General features: G+C 42.5%; 1 protein-coding gene across 1 annotated transcript in view; it reads right to left on the bottom strand.

The window, feature by feature from the left end:
* Positions 1–18321, bottom strand: part of LOC147662686 (proprotein convertase subtilisin/kexin type 5-like) — a 199576-nt gene that overhangs the window by 106983 nt on the left and 74272 nt on the right. The window contains exon 5 of the mRNA XM_086950976.1: positions 1071–1154. Within this exon, the coding sequence (XP_086807102.1) occupies positions 1071–1154 (84 nt within the window). The remainder of the gene's footprint in view (positions 1–1070; positions 1155–18321) is intronic.

The raw sequence follows: 18321 nt of genomic DNA, 5'->3' as shown, positions 1-18321 counted from the left end.
GTTACTATATATATATACGTTTTAAGAAATATGAATACACTTTTTTTTAACTTTCATTAATTATTTAATTATTATAAGTTAATTTAAGTATTTTTAAGTATATTTTAGTAATTAATTTTTTATAATAATTTAATTTAACATTGTTTTTATAAAGTCGATATTATTTAAAACTATATTTTTGTAAACGATTATTTTTAACTCGATATTTTTGTACTTACCTGTTTGTAGATAGAAACTCGATATTTTGTCAGTCGATATTTTGTCAACGATATTCTTGATGGCCGATATTCTGTCTCTCGATATTATTTCAGTGATCCGGTATAACCTTACGCACAACGCTTGCCCGCCCCTGTGCCCAACCCAATGTGATGCGCCTACCTCGACTGTGCATCTGGGTTTGACCACAGGCACTGTTTATTTCAAAATTGTTTTAAGCATTCATGGGCCCTGTATCGGGTCTGTGAACCCGGTAAGATTTTACTCAGGGGCTCAAGGCCCCTTGTATCCGTTTGTCGACATTTTACTTGGGGTTTCCACTCCAGCCTCACGGCTGTACTAGGGGCCGGAAGGCCAGCCTTGCGGTCTGCGAACCCCACAGAAAATGTAGCATTTGTTTAAATTTGGAATCAGATGAGGGAGACCTCACACCAACCTGAGCCCGTGGTTGGGGATGTTTATTTTTCAGGACGTAGGAATTAAATCCCTCCATCCTGTAACAGCAGCTGCAACATTTTCCTTCACGTTGCTGCCAGCGACTTAGAGGTATCTGGATCAGCAGAGCCGGTTTTGTGGAAATGGACGATGGGAGAAAATGCAGCAAACTTGCGAATATTTGTGGTGTTTCAGATTTGTTTGTAATCATAATGCATTTTAAAGTCTTACAATTAAAGCTGACCATTTCTTTACTTTAACATTTGTTTCTTCACACACTCCACCCGCCCCATCAAAAATTAAATTCTAGACTTCCCCTTAAATGATGGTGCTGATGATGTGAATGATTGCACGTTCACGAGTCACTCATTTTTCGATGTTTGTCACAAAGGGTCTTCGTTGAAGATGCTCAAATGTACCTGCTTCACACGAGGTGCAGGTGGTGTCCGAGCCATTGCAGGTCTTACACGACGGGTGGCATGCTATTAATATTTTCTTATTTTCTGTAACAACAAATTGAAATAAAAAAACATTAGGATGAATGTACAGTGAGAACAGGGGAGTGATCATGTTTACTTGTACAGCTCATTGTATGGCAAATTCCCTCAGGTGCAATAATCCACGTTATGAGACCAGGGGAATATCTTGATCCCATTTTTTGTGCTGCTTCAATGCAGGAGGCGTCTATGCATTTACATTTCCCATTTTTACGGGGTTCGTGAACTCAGCGCTATTATGGGCACGAGCAAAGAGAGTAATTGTGCAGGGAATCCACCTTCAAGGGGGCCACCTGGTGAAGTGGGAATAGTGTGCATAAAAAACAGATTATTTTTAATTTGACTGTGGGGCATGCACCACCTGCCAAGCAATAACCACAATCTTGGGTGCTTGGTAGCATTTCATTTTATTTTTTAGTCCCGCTGACCTTTTCTATTTATCTTTTTTTTTTACACCCTTTCACTTTCCTTCCTGACCCCCCAATTTACATTTTACTCTCTTTCTCTGCCGAATACTGCATATCTAAGTACACACCACCTCTGTTTCAATCTCAAGTCTCTCTACCTCACCTATGACTACTTCACCGCTCTCTCAGTACACGTCTCTCGACTGCTCTCTCACTCTCTCTCTATCTTTTCTCTCTCTACACCCTCCTGTGCCCACCTCTACATCTGTACCCCCTCTTTCTACCTCAACTCTCTCTCTGCCTCAGGACTCTCAGTAGCTCACTGCTCAGTTTTAATCTCACCTTTTTGTATCTTAAATCATGTTCTGTACCTCTTTCTCAGACTCAACTCTCTCTTAACCTTTCCTCTATCACTATCTAATTTGTCTGTCTGGGTGACAACTCCCTATCACATCTCCCGACCCCTCTTCTTTCTATCTGATCTGAAAATGTTCTTTCCGATTTGTTTGCTTCCTCACCTTTCCACCTCCTCACCGGTCTCTTGTTCTACCTCTCTTACCTCTATCTCATCTTCCTCAATGTTACTGCTTTCTCAATGCCTCCCACTCACCACATCTTTCTCCTCTGTCATTACCTTGTCTATCACTCACTTCTCTCTGCACCTTCCTTTTCTATCCCTACTATGCTCTGTAGCTCATCTCTCTCTCTCTTTACAAATCTTTCTACTCTGGCTCCCTGCTCCGACTGGCAGCTCTCTCTCCATCTCACCTTCTCTCTACCTCTGTATCACCCTCACCATTGTCTATCTCACCTGTCTCTCTACTTAACCTCTTTTCTCACTGCAACGCATCTCTTTCTACGCTTCAATCCCTTTCGTCTCTACCTTTTTACTTTGTATTTGATGTGTCTTTGTATACCTCATCTTAGTTTCCCATCTCTTGACATCACTACGCTCTTTCTCTTGCATCACTCTATACTTTTCTTATTACCTCACCTCTCTACCTGTCTATCTTTTCCTCTTTCTACTCCCCTCGGTTTTACCTTCTCTACCTACATTACCCATCAGTGTACTCCATAACTCTCCCTTTCTCTATATGTCCTTCTCTTTATGTCTAGCTCTATTTTGAAAACATACCTACTACTCTACCCCTGTCTACCTACCTCTTTCTTTCTGGCTACCTCATATTTCTCTTTTTACTTTACAGATCTTGCTATATAACTCATCTCTTTACCTCAGCTCTTTATCTACTTCCCCGTCACCCTCTCCTTCATCTCTCTTACTCTACCTTCTCTTTAGGGAAGGCACAAGTCCTAGAAAAAGAAGTGAAGGGACTAACCAAGTTAGGCAGTATGCCAGGGATATCATGGCACATGACATCACAGCAAGTGACATCGCACATAGCATCACAGGATGTGGCATCACAACCCATGACCTCACAAGAAGTGACATCAGATCTTAAGATCTCACATATGTTTAGCAGGTCTATCATGAGTACATTTGAGTGCATTACAATATTTAACAAATTAGATTTTGTGTTGAGGGTGTGCCAAAAATGGACACAGCCCGACGCAACATCTGGGCCTCCACTCATACATTTTTTTTAACCCTGACACAAAGAAATTGGCAACACAGAGAAACTTGACAGTAAATCTGTTCTGCTAAATTGGTTTAAAATTCTGTATTTTAAAATGTCTTATAGGGTTAAGGCACCTGCTGCAGAGATCTTTGTGTGCAAGCTAAATCTCAGAGAATAATAATAATGGTAAGATAACTTTGGAGGATAGCATATTTGCTGCAGAGATCTGTGCTTTGTCTAGTTCCAGTTTTGAAACAGAGCAGCATAGAGGGTTAATATGTCTCCTGCAAAGCACATTATTTAACACGCAGATGACAGGTTTGTATTTTATGTAAATGGGTAACTGGATTACTGCTTTTAACACAGAAATCATTTTGTTAGTTGCAGCTCATAAATTGTAATCCTTCTAATATAACACAGTGTGCTATGAAGGACATGTGGCTCCTACACCTTGTAACCCTCACTGTATTATGTAACATATCCTGTACAAAGATTTACACATATATGATTTATTGTCAATATATAATGTATACATGTGTTGTAAACTGCTTTAACACTGTGCATTGGGATGAGTAGTGCTAAAGCGCTATAAAAGAAATAAAACAAAGTAGCAGTATTTAAATTGTTATTTGTGTAACTACTGGGATAGACCAGCACAGCTGACATTCATACACATCTCTTATAAACATGGAGTGGACAGAGTAAAAAGCATGCCTCTCTTAAGTTCCTGTGAAGTGATAGCCAGCTGTGAAGCTTTCTTTCCCCTCCCTTCAATCTAAGTGTGAGGTTCCTGATAGCCTTTGGCCTTTGTTATGGGTCCAGCTTGAATCTGATACGCCCCTTGCCCGCCTCGACATTGCTGCTCGGAACAAAAACAGACAAGGTGCAGGCACTGCTGAAAGTGTCCCGGTGTCTGAAACTTACACCGGGATACATTTAGCATATTACAGTGGGGTCCAACCTCTTGGTAGGGTACACGGCATCGACCCTATGAAAATAGTGGGTAGACTCCGCCTACCCGCGTGTACCCTCCACATGTGCCCTGTCTTTGGCTCTCTTTCTAGTCTCCTGTCACCTCCCGTTTCTCTTACTCACCCAAACTGGAGGAAAGGGGAGTGAAAAGGCAGGGGAAGACATTTGAGGAGAAAATGATCAGATTTCACCCATGGAATTGTAAGAGTCCTTGGAGCAGTGATATGTTTTGGTGTTTTACAACAAGAATGCCAGCTGTGAATGGGGACTTACTTGTGATTATGAAGCATCGTGTGCATGTGTCTTATTTAAATGGTATGCACTAGTCCACTAAACCTTCACTTCAGCATCATTATTGTTTCCTTCTAACAACAGGAGGAACAAACTGGCTAGATTCGAAATTCCCTGAGCTAAGCACAAAAGAAACTTTAATCAATGCAGCTTCTATTTTACTTTTGCTACTGTTTGGATGATGGACTCGGGCAGTTTGAGCTTTCAGTTGTTTTGACGTGCCCCAGTTTCTGAAAGTTTAACTTACACTTAATATTCTTTGGCATCACAGGAGCTGAAAATGGGTGAAATGTTAAGTTGTTCTAAAGAGGACACCCAAAATGGGTCTTCTTGCCGGTGGCCCTGAAAATCCTTAAAATGGCACTGCATTAACTGCGAATTAGTGCATGGGCTACAGCCAGCAGAGGTCAGAAACAAGGACAATAATTCCCTCTTCGTGTTTCTGATCTCTTCTATCAGCAGCACATGAACTAGCTCGGGGATTTTTCAAGTTAATTCTGTAGACAAAAAAAGAAACAAACAGACCCCCTTCTACATCGGTTAAGCGCACAAACTATTGGAATCCTAATACACGACCCCAGTTTAATGCGGAATGAGCGTATCTTTCCTTAGTTGTGTCCTGGAATGCTTGTATTACACCATTTGTTCCACTAGAGGGCAGGATGCTCAAACGTTTAAAACTGATGGGAAACAAAGACCACTATAATTAGCTTTTCTATGCCATATAATTTAGTCAACTGTGCAACTGGTCTCAAATACACGTTTTACATGATAAATAATAAACCCCGCTCACAAAGGGAGCTTCTGTGTATATTACACGCCCCAGAAGGAGCTCTCAGGTCGAGGAATTGTATACTTTATTCTAGGGGCCTCATGTCGCAACAGTGGTACATTTTACACCGTTTCACTTTGGAAAGTGCAAGGATTTTTCACTGATGCTGGCAGACATAACCAGGTAAAGAAAGCACCGTCCAAGTCATCCTAAGGATCTGACCTTTTTTTACAAACAGAAATTGATTTAGATTGCCTTGGACACAAATGAATGAGCTAATAATGTATGGAAGTAATGCTGTACCAAAAACGTGATATGAAAAGTGAAATGAAGTGTCTGAATTATGCTGCGCAATGAGGCACATTTTCTGATAGTATAACTTCATTTTAATTTGTCATTTTTACCAATAGCAAAGCTCCCTCCTCATTAGTACCACTGTAACACTCAAATACAACGATGAGCTACTGTAAAAAGTGACTAATCAACCTTTCTGAAGGGCCTTCCACTGCGCAGCAACGCATTGCTGCTTTCTTGTAACTTTGCTGAGCTATGAATCAATTTTTTTGTTAAAATCTGCAAAATACAGTTGATGATGGATTATGTGGCATATGCGGCAAATCTTTAATTATGCGGAAAAGCCTTGCAGCCACATAATCACAATCTACTACCAAGGGAACCATATTAAATTAAATCTGAACCATGAAAACATCGTCACTTCAACAGGAAAACTGACCATCTTGTGCGAGTTTTAGGCGGATCTCAGGCCGCAACCCTCTTATGGTCTGCACATACACTGCTTGTAAATGCGCGCGCATGCACTCTTTACACAGGCCACATCCTCAAGGGCATACATGCTAACATTTGAAATGCCCCTTGAAACTTTCCATTGACTTGCATTGACGTGGAGGGAATAATAGGCAGGGAAATGCTAAAATAAATCTGATTTTGGCTTTTAAGAAACATCAGGATGTGGCCCATGCAAGGGATGTACATTTCTAATCCTGCCTGACTTTATTGTAACATTTGATATCAGCATCACCAAGACGATGGCACGGCTTGTTTACTTATCCAAATGCTTTATGAAGTGCTACATTTACCTTTTGGGTGCTTTACAGCCCCACAACAGACAGTAAGAGTTCATTTTAATTAAAGTGAAAAGGGGAGTTTGAATACCATCAAGTATGATTGGCACCCATGGTCAGTGTTCTTCAGTCATATGACCCCTGATCAGTACCGAGTTAAGGTGACTGGCCGAGCTGCAGTGTGGGCCAGTTTCTGTAGGTGTTTGAGGTCACAACCCTAGAATTCTTTATGGACGGTAAAGAGAACTTTACATTTAAATAAAGCCATAGGAGCGCCTTCAGGACAGACTCCACGTGCTCGTGTTTGCAGAGGTTTAATTAGCATCACACTGTGCTCACTGACTTGATGCGCATATTTTTGCCGTGTTATAATTTTTTAGTGCCCTGAGACAAGACATTAATCATGCAGCGAAATTTACATGCGGCAAATACCATTAGAAGCACCTAGATTCGACAAGCAGACGCCATCATGCAACCGCCATTACAAGACTGCCACCTAGCTTGTACCTTTCTGTGTATTTTGCCAGATTTGTCAAATTCTGCCACTTTGGACCACATCTGGTGGAGGTTTTTTTTGCGTGTTTATAACTGAGAAACCAGACCACAAAGGCGCATTTCAATTTGCCACATTCCAAAACTTACTATTTGTTTTTACTCTTCATTGCAGCATTACCTAGATTTTGAGAATCAGGTAGCATGCGTTGTAGGACTGAGAGCATTTTAGGATTGATCTCAACGCCGCCACCTAGTGGGACTTTGAGGCAAATCTTCTGCAGTTGTTTTCCTAAAGCGACTCATTGAATAAATGTCATCGCAAAGCACGCTACCTAGTTGCTAAGCAGATAGGCAAAGCCTTCCACCTGCACAGCGAAAGGTAGTGGTGCAGCATAGGGTGACCGAATTGCACGAATACAAATTCAGGATAGTCAGTGTAAAAATTCAGGACAAAGAGTCAAAATTCAGGACAGAAGGTCAAACTTCAGGACAAACATTTGTGACAAAACATACGTTTTACAGTCATATCAGAGGAGGTCGCACAATAGTATACAGGTAAATAGACAACCAAAATAAGTACAAGTCAAAATAAGTTTATATAAGGTTGAGACAATCGTGCACTTAATAGTTTTTCCGTATGCGTGCAGCTTTGCAAAGGGACATCAGGCCCTTTCTGCAAACAAGATTTGTGCAGGAGAAGGCACACCACATTCTGTCACTATAAAGGGCCCATTGTGATTCTATCTGCGATAATCGTCTGCAGTCTCAGAATGACAATGGGCCAGTCCACAGTCTTTGCCAGGTCTGGGAGGGGCTGCTGCAGGCAGCCTCATCCTATAGATTAGAGGCCCCGAGTGGAAACTTTAAAACTCATGGGGCCTCTCGCAGGGGAACAGCATACCTTCCTGAAATTCCCCAATTTGATTTTAGTATGATGTCTGTAGGGCGTCCGTAATTTGGGGACCACAAATAACGGACGCCTTACAGCAATCATACTAAAATAAGGGACGGTCTGTGAAATTTATGGACGGTTGGATACCCTAGTGCAGCGTAAATGATGATTTTTCCTCTCATGACATATCCTGGAATATGACAATGATAATCTACTCAAGACACTGCAAGATTTTGAAAAGAATGAATGAAAACACAAAGAAACGTGTAGTACAAGCACCGTAAAAGCGTGCTTAGATTTAGAAATAGAGTAGATAAAAGTGCACCTAACTTCCTAACAGTTCAAATATGCTTGAATTTATTAAAACGAATAACTCACGAAAATATATTTTCTTCATTTATGAAAAGAATGAAGTATTATTGTATTAATGCATTATAAGGCTTTCTTTTGATTATTGTGTGAAAACTCATGACAAAGTCCTAACATGTCTATTCTTTCACTCTCATTCTAACAGACCATTGAGTGCAAATCTGTCAAATTCTGAGCTAGAAATGTAAAACTTCGCAACACGTTCTTTATTGTCCTCGAATATGGCAGTAAGGCATAGATAACAGTGAACATTTACATGAAATATTTATATTGTGTGACTATTTTGCTTTCTACAAATTGAATTATATTGCGTATATTTGAAAGTACACTAATATCTATGCAATTCGAATTCCGATGTATAATGTTGAAATGCACATGCTTGCATCTTCTCAGACTCATGAAAACAATGACACTGCTGTTCCTCCTATGCAACTCTTTTGTTCTGTTCCCATGGACATTCTTGTGACAAAAGCTTACCTTTGTATACTTATGAGTAACACTCGTATGGACCAACAAGGTTCACTCTTTTCCCATGAGACAGTTGATGGATCAATGGCCTATTGTACAATGACCTGTGTGCCATGGGCAGACAACCGGTTCCCACGCATTCTTGAACTATATATTTTACTTGCTACTTTTTACACCTGGTGAGCGGATGATCATCATTGGAATGTACCATAATGAGGCGATTATTGACATCATATCCGGACATGCTAAAATATATTACCATCGCTTTTGGAAGTGCTGTTGGCGATCTGCTGTGGCCGATTCACGGTAGGCTGTTGCTCTGCTCTTCTGCTGTTCTGGGGATGCTTTAGCGCCTGAGCCCCTGGAGTACTCCTTGCCCTCTTGTTTTCTTGCCCACTTGCCTCTCTGCTTCTGGGGAGACTTGACCAGGACCAGGGGCGGCTCTAGGCTCATGGCGGTCCTGGGCAGGGAGGGTAGGTAGGGGGCCCCCTGAGGAACATAGGCGCGGAGGCAAGTGAAGAGGGGGCGGGGGGGTCAGGGTGTTTGGAAGTGGGACAGAGCCGGAGGCCGCCACATCTCTGCCAGGTGCCGCCACGCAAATATGTATCCATCCTCAGAGGATTATTATATTACGGATATATATTGGCGTGGCGGCCCCTGGGGTTTGGCGGCCCTGTGCAGGTGCATAGCTTGCACATGCCTAAGGCTGCCCCTGCCAGGACTCATTGCTTGGCAACGCTCCTGATGCAGAGCACGTGTGGAGAGCATCTCCTCGCGAACTATGTGGACTTGCACAGCCTAGCGCCTACTCTTCTTGCTCGAGCAGTTGCTGCCCCTTAACCCTGCTGTCTTATGGACTCATGCTAGCAGGCTTGCTAGTATCTTGTTTTTTTTCTTTGCCATTTAACTAGATCCTATATCCTCTGATAGAATCCATATAACTGTGTTCCGGTCTTGCTGGTGACAGCACATTAACAGACTTCCTATGGACTCCCTGTCGTAAACTGCAGCTTCCCAAAATACCATTCCTGACAGAGTCTGCTTGCAATTTGTCTCTTATTAAATTGGCTGTACCGATTATGGCTTACTCTTTTAATCTATGATTTGAATTATAGTTACATACTGCAATGATATTATGCCAAATCCTGACTTTATTGCCTAAATACTGATATTAACTGATGTGTCTGAATTGAATACAAAACTTTCCAAAATCATAATAGACAGCGTCTAAAATGTATTCATATTTTCCTCTCAGAGATTGTGTACATATTTTCCAGAGCTTAATACATAATATGGAGAATCATACCGTATTTTCAGAACTGCAGAACTTCTAGTCTGTATGATTTTGGCCCGACTGAACTGCGTCAAGAGGCGCAGGTTACCTGTAGTTTTTTTTTTATATCTACAGTCTTGTTCTGAGAATTGTGTATGTAAATCTGATTCATAATTTATAGATTGGATACCAATTCCTAGTCCTCATTGGTTAACCAATAGTGGGCATCCAGAGTCCCTTCCCCTTAATGCGATAAGCAAGATCCATTGGAGGGCCAAGCTGGTTCAATTAATTATAAGTAGAATAATAATAATTTTGTGGTGAAAGAGTTGGTAGCAGAGAAAGGAAGAAGGAAATAAAGAAAATATAGCTTCCACTGCCACAGTAGCAAGCATTGCCAAAGCCAATAGGTCTTGCTTGGCCAATATTGAGCGATCAACAAATCTGCTTTGCAAATAGCCCATCTGCCATGTTAAAAGTATAGAAAACAATGAAAACAGTGCTTTCTATGCTTTCAAGATGGTTGCCGCATTGCTTGATGCAACGTGTGTTGTGTTGTCACGTGTGCTGCCACAATGTGATGTGCAACGCATGTTGCATTATCAAGAGTGGCAGTCACCTTGAAAGTATGGAAAGCAATGCTTTCAATACTTTCTATCAGGGTCGGACTGGAAACCAAAAGCAGCCCTGGCAAAAATATCCCAATCAGTCCAGCTCAGTTCCTCTTCTCTCACCTCTCTCTCGCTCGCTCTCCTTTTGACTTTCTTCTCCCTTTTTCCTTACCTGTCCTAAAGACCCTCTGTGCCAGCTGCAATTAGGCTCTGGGAGCTGGAGAAAGTAGCAAAGTAGCTTAGAAGCCAGTAGGAGCCCTTTGTCCTCAAAAAACGTTCTCCACAGGCGTTCAAAGGCGCCAGCCGACCGGGCAAATGCCCGATGCAATAAATGGGCAGTCCGCAGCTGCTATCCGTCCTTTTACCATGACCGGCTGCCACAACCAGCCCCGCCAATGGTAGCGTTGTTTAAGCGCATCGGCATTGGAAAGATGCTTTGCATCAGAATAAGCCAATCGAAGCTAGCTCCATGTAGAGGGGCAGCACTGGATAGTACAGTGGGACAATATCCAGAGCCTCCATACACGATTGGTGCACCACTGTGGACAATTTGGAGAGACAGTGGGAGGAAAGAGATGGGGTGAGCAAAGTAAAACTGCAAATGTGCCCTGAAGACCAAGACATGCACACCCATGGAGTTCTAAACAAGTAATGAAATGATGATTTAAAAAAATAGTTTCATAATGGTAGCAGTGGAAGGCTGCACCCACGCCTACCAAAAGCAGGAGTAAACAAGTTATGCTCCAGGGGAAGGACCTAGACAGATTAGGGAGGAAAGCCAGTAAAAAAAAGCAGGGAACTGAGGTTGACAAGAAAGCCATCTAACGACAAGCAAGGTCTCACTGTGTGCAATATTGTTTACAACGCAGCATGTCGCAAGACTGAAAAAAATAGTACCCTCTGCAAGCCTTTTTTTGGAGTTTTATATAGCACGAACTCAAGCCTCAGGTATTGGGGAGCTTTACATGAGCACCAATTGTGTATTTAGAGAAAGTGGCAACTCCAATGCCAACATGAGAGGCACGGTGTGGCGGCCTGCAAAGGTGCAAGCAGTGTCATATTTGGAGGACAACACACTGCTCTGTTAACAAGGACCACCGGGCAGGCCCTTGACTAAATAGTGCCCCCTCCCATCTTCATACTGAAACCAACAGAGATACGAATATTTTAATTCCTAGAATCCCTAAAATAACTCCTAAAGAAAATGGGGCGTCAGCACTGACAAGATGACTAGACCTGGACTAAACCATTTACACACTCATCCAGATGGAGGGTACCAAGCTTCTGAGTCTTCATGAACTATGCTCCAGAAGATCTGTTGCTTGTAGTACATTACCACTAGCCTTCATTTCTACCCCACCCGGGAGGTAATGTCAATGGTATTGGTATAATGTGCTACCAATGGCAGCATGGCATTGCCACTGGTGGTAAATATCACTGGAGATAAAAAATGTATCTGACAGGACACATAATTTCATGCTGATAACCTACAAAGAAATTATCGGTGGGTCGTAAACACATTTACCACAGGCAGCAAAAAGTCCCACACCACTGAAATAAAAGGGCTGCATTTATGAGGCCTGACCTGCACTATTGCACCTTTGGAGTGTTACTTTTTTTGATGTTCTAGTGGCGCAATGTGCCACTGGCATATTTATAAGGCCACATAAAGCCACGTTACGTGGCTTTTCATGGCCTTATAAATATGTGCCACTTTGATGCAGAAAACTGCGTGAAAGGGGCATTCCAAGGGTGTTGCTGGGGGAGCTCCCAGCACATCCATGGCTTTTTTGACACTCCCCCAGATTTACGTGAAATTGTACTCAGACGTGAGTCCCAGGCTCTCCACATCACTGGAGTCAAGCTATCCAGGCTGATGAAGGCTGATAGCCAGAAACCGGTCCTTGGATGCTTGATTCCGGTCTGGGAAAGACATGGCTTGGTAGTTCGGACTGGACTGTTCCCATGAGGCACAGGGTCAGAGCTGATTTACATATAGCCAGTGTCTAACCCCGGGTGGTGTGGAGTGCAAAAAAACGATGGATTTAGGCCCAGATCCTTGTACTGGGGTGAATGTATGACATTGTTCTACATTCTGTCCATCAACTGTGTTTTTTACCAAGCTTCTAAGTCTTCATGAACTATGCTCCAGAAGATCTGTTGCTTGTAGTACATTACCACTAGCCTTCATTTCCACCCCACCCGGGAGGTATGTCAATGGTATTGGTATAATGTGCTACCAATGGCAGTATGGCATTGCCACTCGTGGTAAATATCACTGGAGATAAAAAATGTATCTGACAGGACACATAATTACATGCTGATTACCTACAAAGAAATTATCGGTGGGTCGTAAACACATTTACCACAGGCAGCAAAAAGTCCCACACCACTGAAATAAAAGGGCTGCATTTATGAGGCCTGAACTGCACTATTGCACCATTGGAGTGTTACTTTTTTTGATGTTCTAGTGGCGCAATGTGCCACTGGCATATTTATAAGGCCACATAAAGCCACGTTACGTGGCTTTTCATGGCCTTATAAATATGTGCCACTTTGATGCAGAAAACTGCGTGAAAGGGGCATTCCAAGGGTGTTGCTGGGGGAGCTCCCAGCAACATCCATGGCTTTTTTGACACTCCCACAGATTTACGTGAAATCTTAATTCTGAGGCAGCACCAAAAACGTACTCCTCCCCAGGGGAGGTGTAAGGGAGGCACAAAGATATTTCTCCTAGTGTTTCATTTTTCTATGTGTGCAGCATTCTTCAGCACACATAGAAAGAGGAAAAGGCCTCTCGTGATTGCTTTTGTGCTGGAAGGTTTCCCTTCCTGCACAAAAACAATCATCCCTGCTGCACAGGCCCCCTTTCACCATAGTGCGAAGGTGCCTGCGGTGGCACGCAGCAGCCAATTGTGCGCCGGTACAAGGAAAAAGGACAGGAACACGCAGTATATGATAGATACTGCACTCTATGCCAATATGCTCTACACCACTTTACTCAAACTCAATGCACGCTAAGCCACTTCACTCTGTGCCAATCTACTCTGCACCTCTGTACTTTACCCCACTTCACTGTAGACCACTCTACTACACTCTGCAACACTGCACTCTATGACACTGTACTCCATTAAACTCTACTCCACTCTATGCCAATCCACTGAACTCTACTCCACTCTATGCCACTCTACTACACTAAATGACTCCCAGTGCAACTCCCTCTACCCCACTCCATGGCACTTTACTCCACTGTATTCTATAACACACTACTCCACTCTACTATTCCACTCTACATCACTCCAATACTTCACTCTACTATTCCAGTCTACATCACTCCAATACTCCACTCTATGCCACTCCATGACACTCAACTCCCCTCTATACCATTCCACTCTCCAACACTATTCCACTCTATGCCACTCCACTCTACGACAATCTACTCTGCTCTACAACACTCTGCTCCACTCTACACAACACCCTCTAAGCCACTCGACTCTGGTCTACACCACTCCACACTTTATGCCACTCACCAACACTCTACTCCACTCTAACACTCTACTTTACAACATACTACTCCACTCTATGCCCTTCCACTCTAGGACACTCTACTCCCTCCATGACAATCCACAACACTATGCCAATCCACTCCACGCCACTCCATAACACACCACTTTATGCTCTTCAGCTCTACTCTAGACCACTCCACGCCACTCCATAACTCCCTATGCCACTCCACGACACTCCTCTTTATGACAATCCATTCTATGCCACTCTCCTTTACGCCACTAGCTTTTAGCCTACAATGGCTAAATCATGTTGGCAAAGCCAATAGCTCTTGCGTATGCAAGACCTATTGGGTTTGTCAATGAATGTCTTATTTGTATTGCATGATTTCCAAAGGGTTTGTATTGCAACCACATGTTACAAGAAAGAGGCAGTTCAAATCTGCTGGTTGATCATTTTGGCATATGAGTAAATATAGGCATTGGCATACAGTCAGGCATTTTCTGGAGAGAGGATGGAAGCCATTTTAAGGAATACCAAAGCAGAAAAAAATCTGTTTTCCCCAGCAGGTGTCAACAAGAAAAGGAACGATGCAATGTGTGTGACTAACTAAATAAATCCCTTTTTTTCTTAACCTTTTGCCGCATGTTTACTTTAGAAGTATGACTCCTGATGCCTTTTCAGTGTCCTGTCATAAGAAAATTTACAGAGCAAGCAGAGCTTCAGTGCAAAGGGAAATATTGACTGATGGAATGAACAGGGGCTCGAGAACGCCATGTTTGGCAGCGGATAAAACAAATGTCAGTTTGCTGCAGGCTCCCTTGAGCAAACCTTGCCTTCTGAGTGACGTATCACAATGTTTACAGCCACTGGAAGCAGCTCTGTTCAGTTCTGTGCGACTTCTGCTCCACATCCACTCTGATCAGAGATACCGCACCATGACCATCAATGCTAATGACGCTAGAGCTTTGGTTAGGGCCAGCCTTTCTGCCTGGGAATAGGATAGAGACAGATTCAAATTCTAATTCATGCAGAGATCGATAATTTGGCAGGTTGTATACTGGAATATCGAAGGTGGTCATCGAGTTGGGGACGGCGCGGTCAATCTGGCTGGGATACAAACTTTCAAGGGCATCTGATAAGAGGTTATGTTTAAGAGATCTCTTGCAGGGGAGGCAGAGGCTGGGGATGATTCTTGGGGTTGGAAACACAAGGTCTTTCTGATATCGAAGACCCTGTTTTCTGCTTCTCTGGTGTTGTGTGTATGTGGTATTTGTACGGTGTAGCCGTAAGGCACTGGAGGTCCCTATGGTCAGTCCTCTTTAGTTGATAACAGATGCACGGTATTAGACCATGATCTCCTCGAGAGGAGGTGGAAAGGGCTCAGATGGTGATTAGTTCTGTAGATGCTGCCAGAAGATGGGTGTCTACTGCCCTTTCCTAAGGGTGTTTCAAATTCTGCTGGAATATGTATTAAATGTATGGTTGTGTTTCTTCTCTTTCTTACATCTGGTTATTTCTATCTTGGTCAGTAATTGGCAATGAATGCAACAGGACGCCTGTGAGGTGAGAAGGTTGTTGATTATAGACATTGGACGTTCACGATCAAAGCCTTGAATACAATGAAGAATGCTTTGTAGAGAATGAGGTTAGAGCAGAGTAATTTAGACTCCACCCTTACACGTCACAGACATGCATTTATTTATGTGCAACTGACATTATATTCATTGTGTGCCTTAATTGTATTAACATGTGTGAAGCACTTAAAACGCATTACTGAAATATATTCACTGTAGAAACTAAAGATTTATATTTGTGTGCACCAATGTTCTATTTAAACATGAATTATGTATTTCTTTATTCACGTTTTACACTTACATTTCAAGTTACATTTGCATATGTAAACATGTTTCTTTTGCTAAGATTTGCAGCTCTTTTAAAAGTTACTTGTTTGCATGTATAACGATGTATTCAAAGTGCACATTAAATGGTCTTGCAATTTAGCCTGACCACAGGCCTCAGTTGAAATGCATTTTGCTTGCCAGCATGCTTTTCTTTTCTTCCAGGTTTATTATTTCTTTTCTGTATTAGATGACTGGTAGAGAGGCCTGAGAGAGACATGGCAGTGAACGTGGAGAAACAATGGCCGAAAGAAGCTTTCTGTTCATCATGTACCAGGATGGCAAGATGTTCAAGGCTGAGAACCGCAGCCTCAGTTCGATGCGTTGACAAATTAGAGCTACGTTGCAGATACACTAGAGTGGTGCTCTGATTGGTTCCTGGTGGTGTGAGGGAAATAAGATGTTGCTGAATCTCCTGTTACTTTTATATTGGTTTTCCCATGGTTTGAGTTAGGGGGGATTCCCTTTAGACTTGGAGAGGTACCAACCTCTCCTTTTTACCTATTCTTGCAAGTGTGAAGCTTTATGCTAAACACTTATTTCCTTTTTTTTTTTTTTTTACTGAAGTCTGATCATACTGACACCTTATTCTTCTATGCTCAAGAACTAGAGACCCTTGATAGAACCATACAAGACCCATATTTAGAATAGCTTATCTGTTATTGTGGCTGTGGCAAATCTGTATCTCATTCTATTGCATCTCAACCAACTGAGATATTTCACATTGCCAATTGTACTAATGTACTTATTGAATCTGCATTTGGCTCACATATCTACTGGATTGATTGGTAATTCAAATGAAACCCTTTACACATATTCAGTGATTCCTGGTCTTCATTGTGGAGTCACAAGGGCTTCACAAGTTAAAATTGTATTGTTGATGTTTTCTCCCTTTCAGTGCTTCACGTGAGCTATCAATGGTTCATACGACCAATGGGGAAAGATCTTAGAGATTAGCTTTGTAAGGCCCAAGATGCTCTAGCAATGTCTGGCAGTGAGAGTCAGTGTAGAGTGATCAGTCTGAGGATGATGTGGGTTGATTAGAGCGTGCCTACGATGAGGGAGGCTGCCTCAAGGTGGGTGGATTTTTGTGAGTTGGCCAGGACACTGTCTCTGGCTTGAAAGTTGGAGGCCTGTAGGCAAAGTATGACTTTGGTAACAATCGCTTAAGACTTTCCTTGTAATGTGTGTTTTGAGAGAAAGAGCTGTGTTTATTTGTAAAAGCCAATACATTTAGCGCATGCGGCAAAAGCAAATTAAAAGTTTTGTTCTTGAGGTGAAGCCGGAGGCATGATGAGGGCATCTAGGATTGGATTTGGAAGGAGCAAGGAAAGGGTAAGGGCCTGTGGCTCAATCAGTATTGGATATTACTCTAAGTGCGTAGGCAACACCACAGCAATGCGAATGAATATACAGCTGTTTAGTCACAGATGAGGGTGAGAGTGTGTCATCTTTGGATAGGGATTGGAAGGTGGTAAGGCGCTTGTCACATTGTTTAAAGAGGGGATATTCCTGCCTGTATAAGGCTTTACTTCCACTTTAGCCAACATAGCAAATGACTGTCTTAATGCAGCCACTCACAGGGGTCATGTAGCCTTACAATGTCAAGTGATTGTTAGTTTTGTAAGCTCGGAGGTGAGCTCAAGAAACAAAGGTATAGATTTGTTTTTCTGTGTGCACATAAAGGAGCCTAGTGCACAGATCTCCCAGGTGTGCAGTGAGGGGAAACCTGTGACCTGCATCAGTTGAGCTATTATCACTGACCAGTAGTCACACAATAAAGTACAGGACCGCAGCATATAGAGCAGGTCAGCGCTCGCCTGATTGAGAATGGAACACTACTCATGCTGTATCATGCCAACGATATGCACATTTGTCAATGCAGTGTTTAATAGCACTATAGGATCTTTAGACGTGGCAAAGGGTTAATTTATAATATAAAGGGTTTGGTAGTGAATCAGGAGTGGAAAATCTCCCTCTAGTACATCTCAATTCACGTGAATACTGCAATGGAAAGATAGACTGGCCATTAAGGGGGTGATTTCTACGTTTGCATGCAGTGGCAGCTGGTGACATCTGAAAAGGGTGAGGTGAGTGAAGTGAATATTTTGACAGGCACTATGACAAACCAGCAATGCTTGAAGCTCGATGCCAAAGCTCTCAATTGTGGCTTGTTAAGTGTTTTGTTTATAACAGACCACAACTCAAAGCTCTGGAGATGAGGCTAAAGGCACTGTGAGTTTCTCACAGTGCATGAGTCTAAAATGAAAACACTGAGCGTTCCAGGTATGCACTGTACAAGCAGGTATATTTTTTCTATATTGCGCTGCGCAAACTCGGTCCAAAGGTATTGGAGAGCTTAGCATGAGTACCAGTTACATTACACATGTTTACCTTTATTTTATTAGTTCCCCAGCTCCAAAGCCGGCTAGTTTGGCTGGGGCAGGGGGAGACCCTTTGGAATTCTAGTGTTTGGCAATATCTCTCTTAGTAATCATCATACCAATATCCACAAGGGTCCAGTCTCCCCGAGGGCTCAAAGGTCATACAGGTTCCCCA

The sequence above is a fragment of the Lissotriton vulgaris genome, unplaced genomic scaffold (assembly GCF_964263255.1).
Source record: "Lissotriton vulgaris unplaced genomic scaffold, aLisVul1.2 SCAFFOLD_720, whole genome shotgun sequence".
NCBI classification, from domain to species: Eukaryota; Metazoa; Chordata; class Amphibia; order Caudata; family Salamandridae; genus Lissotriton; species Lissotriton vulgaris.
Note: the sequence above shows the minus strand (reverse complement) of the source record. Positions and strands in the feature narration are given on the sequence as shown.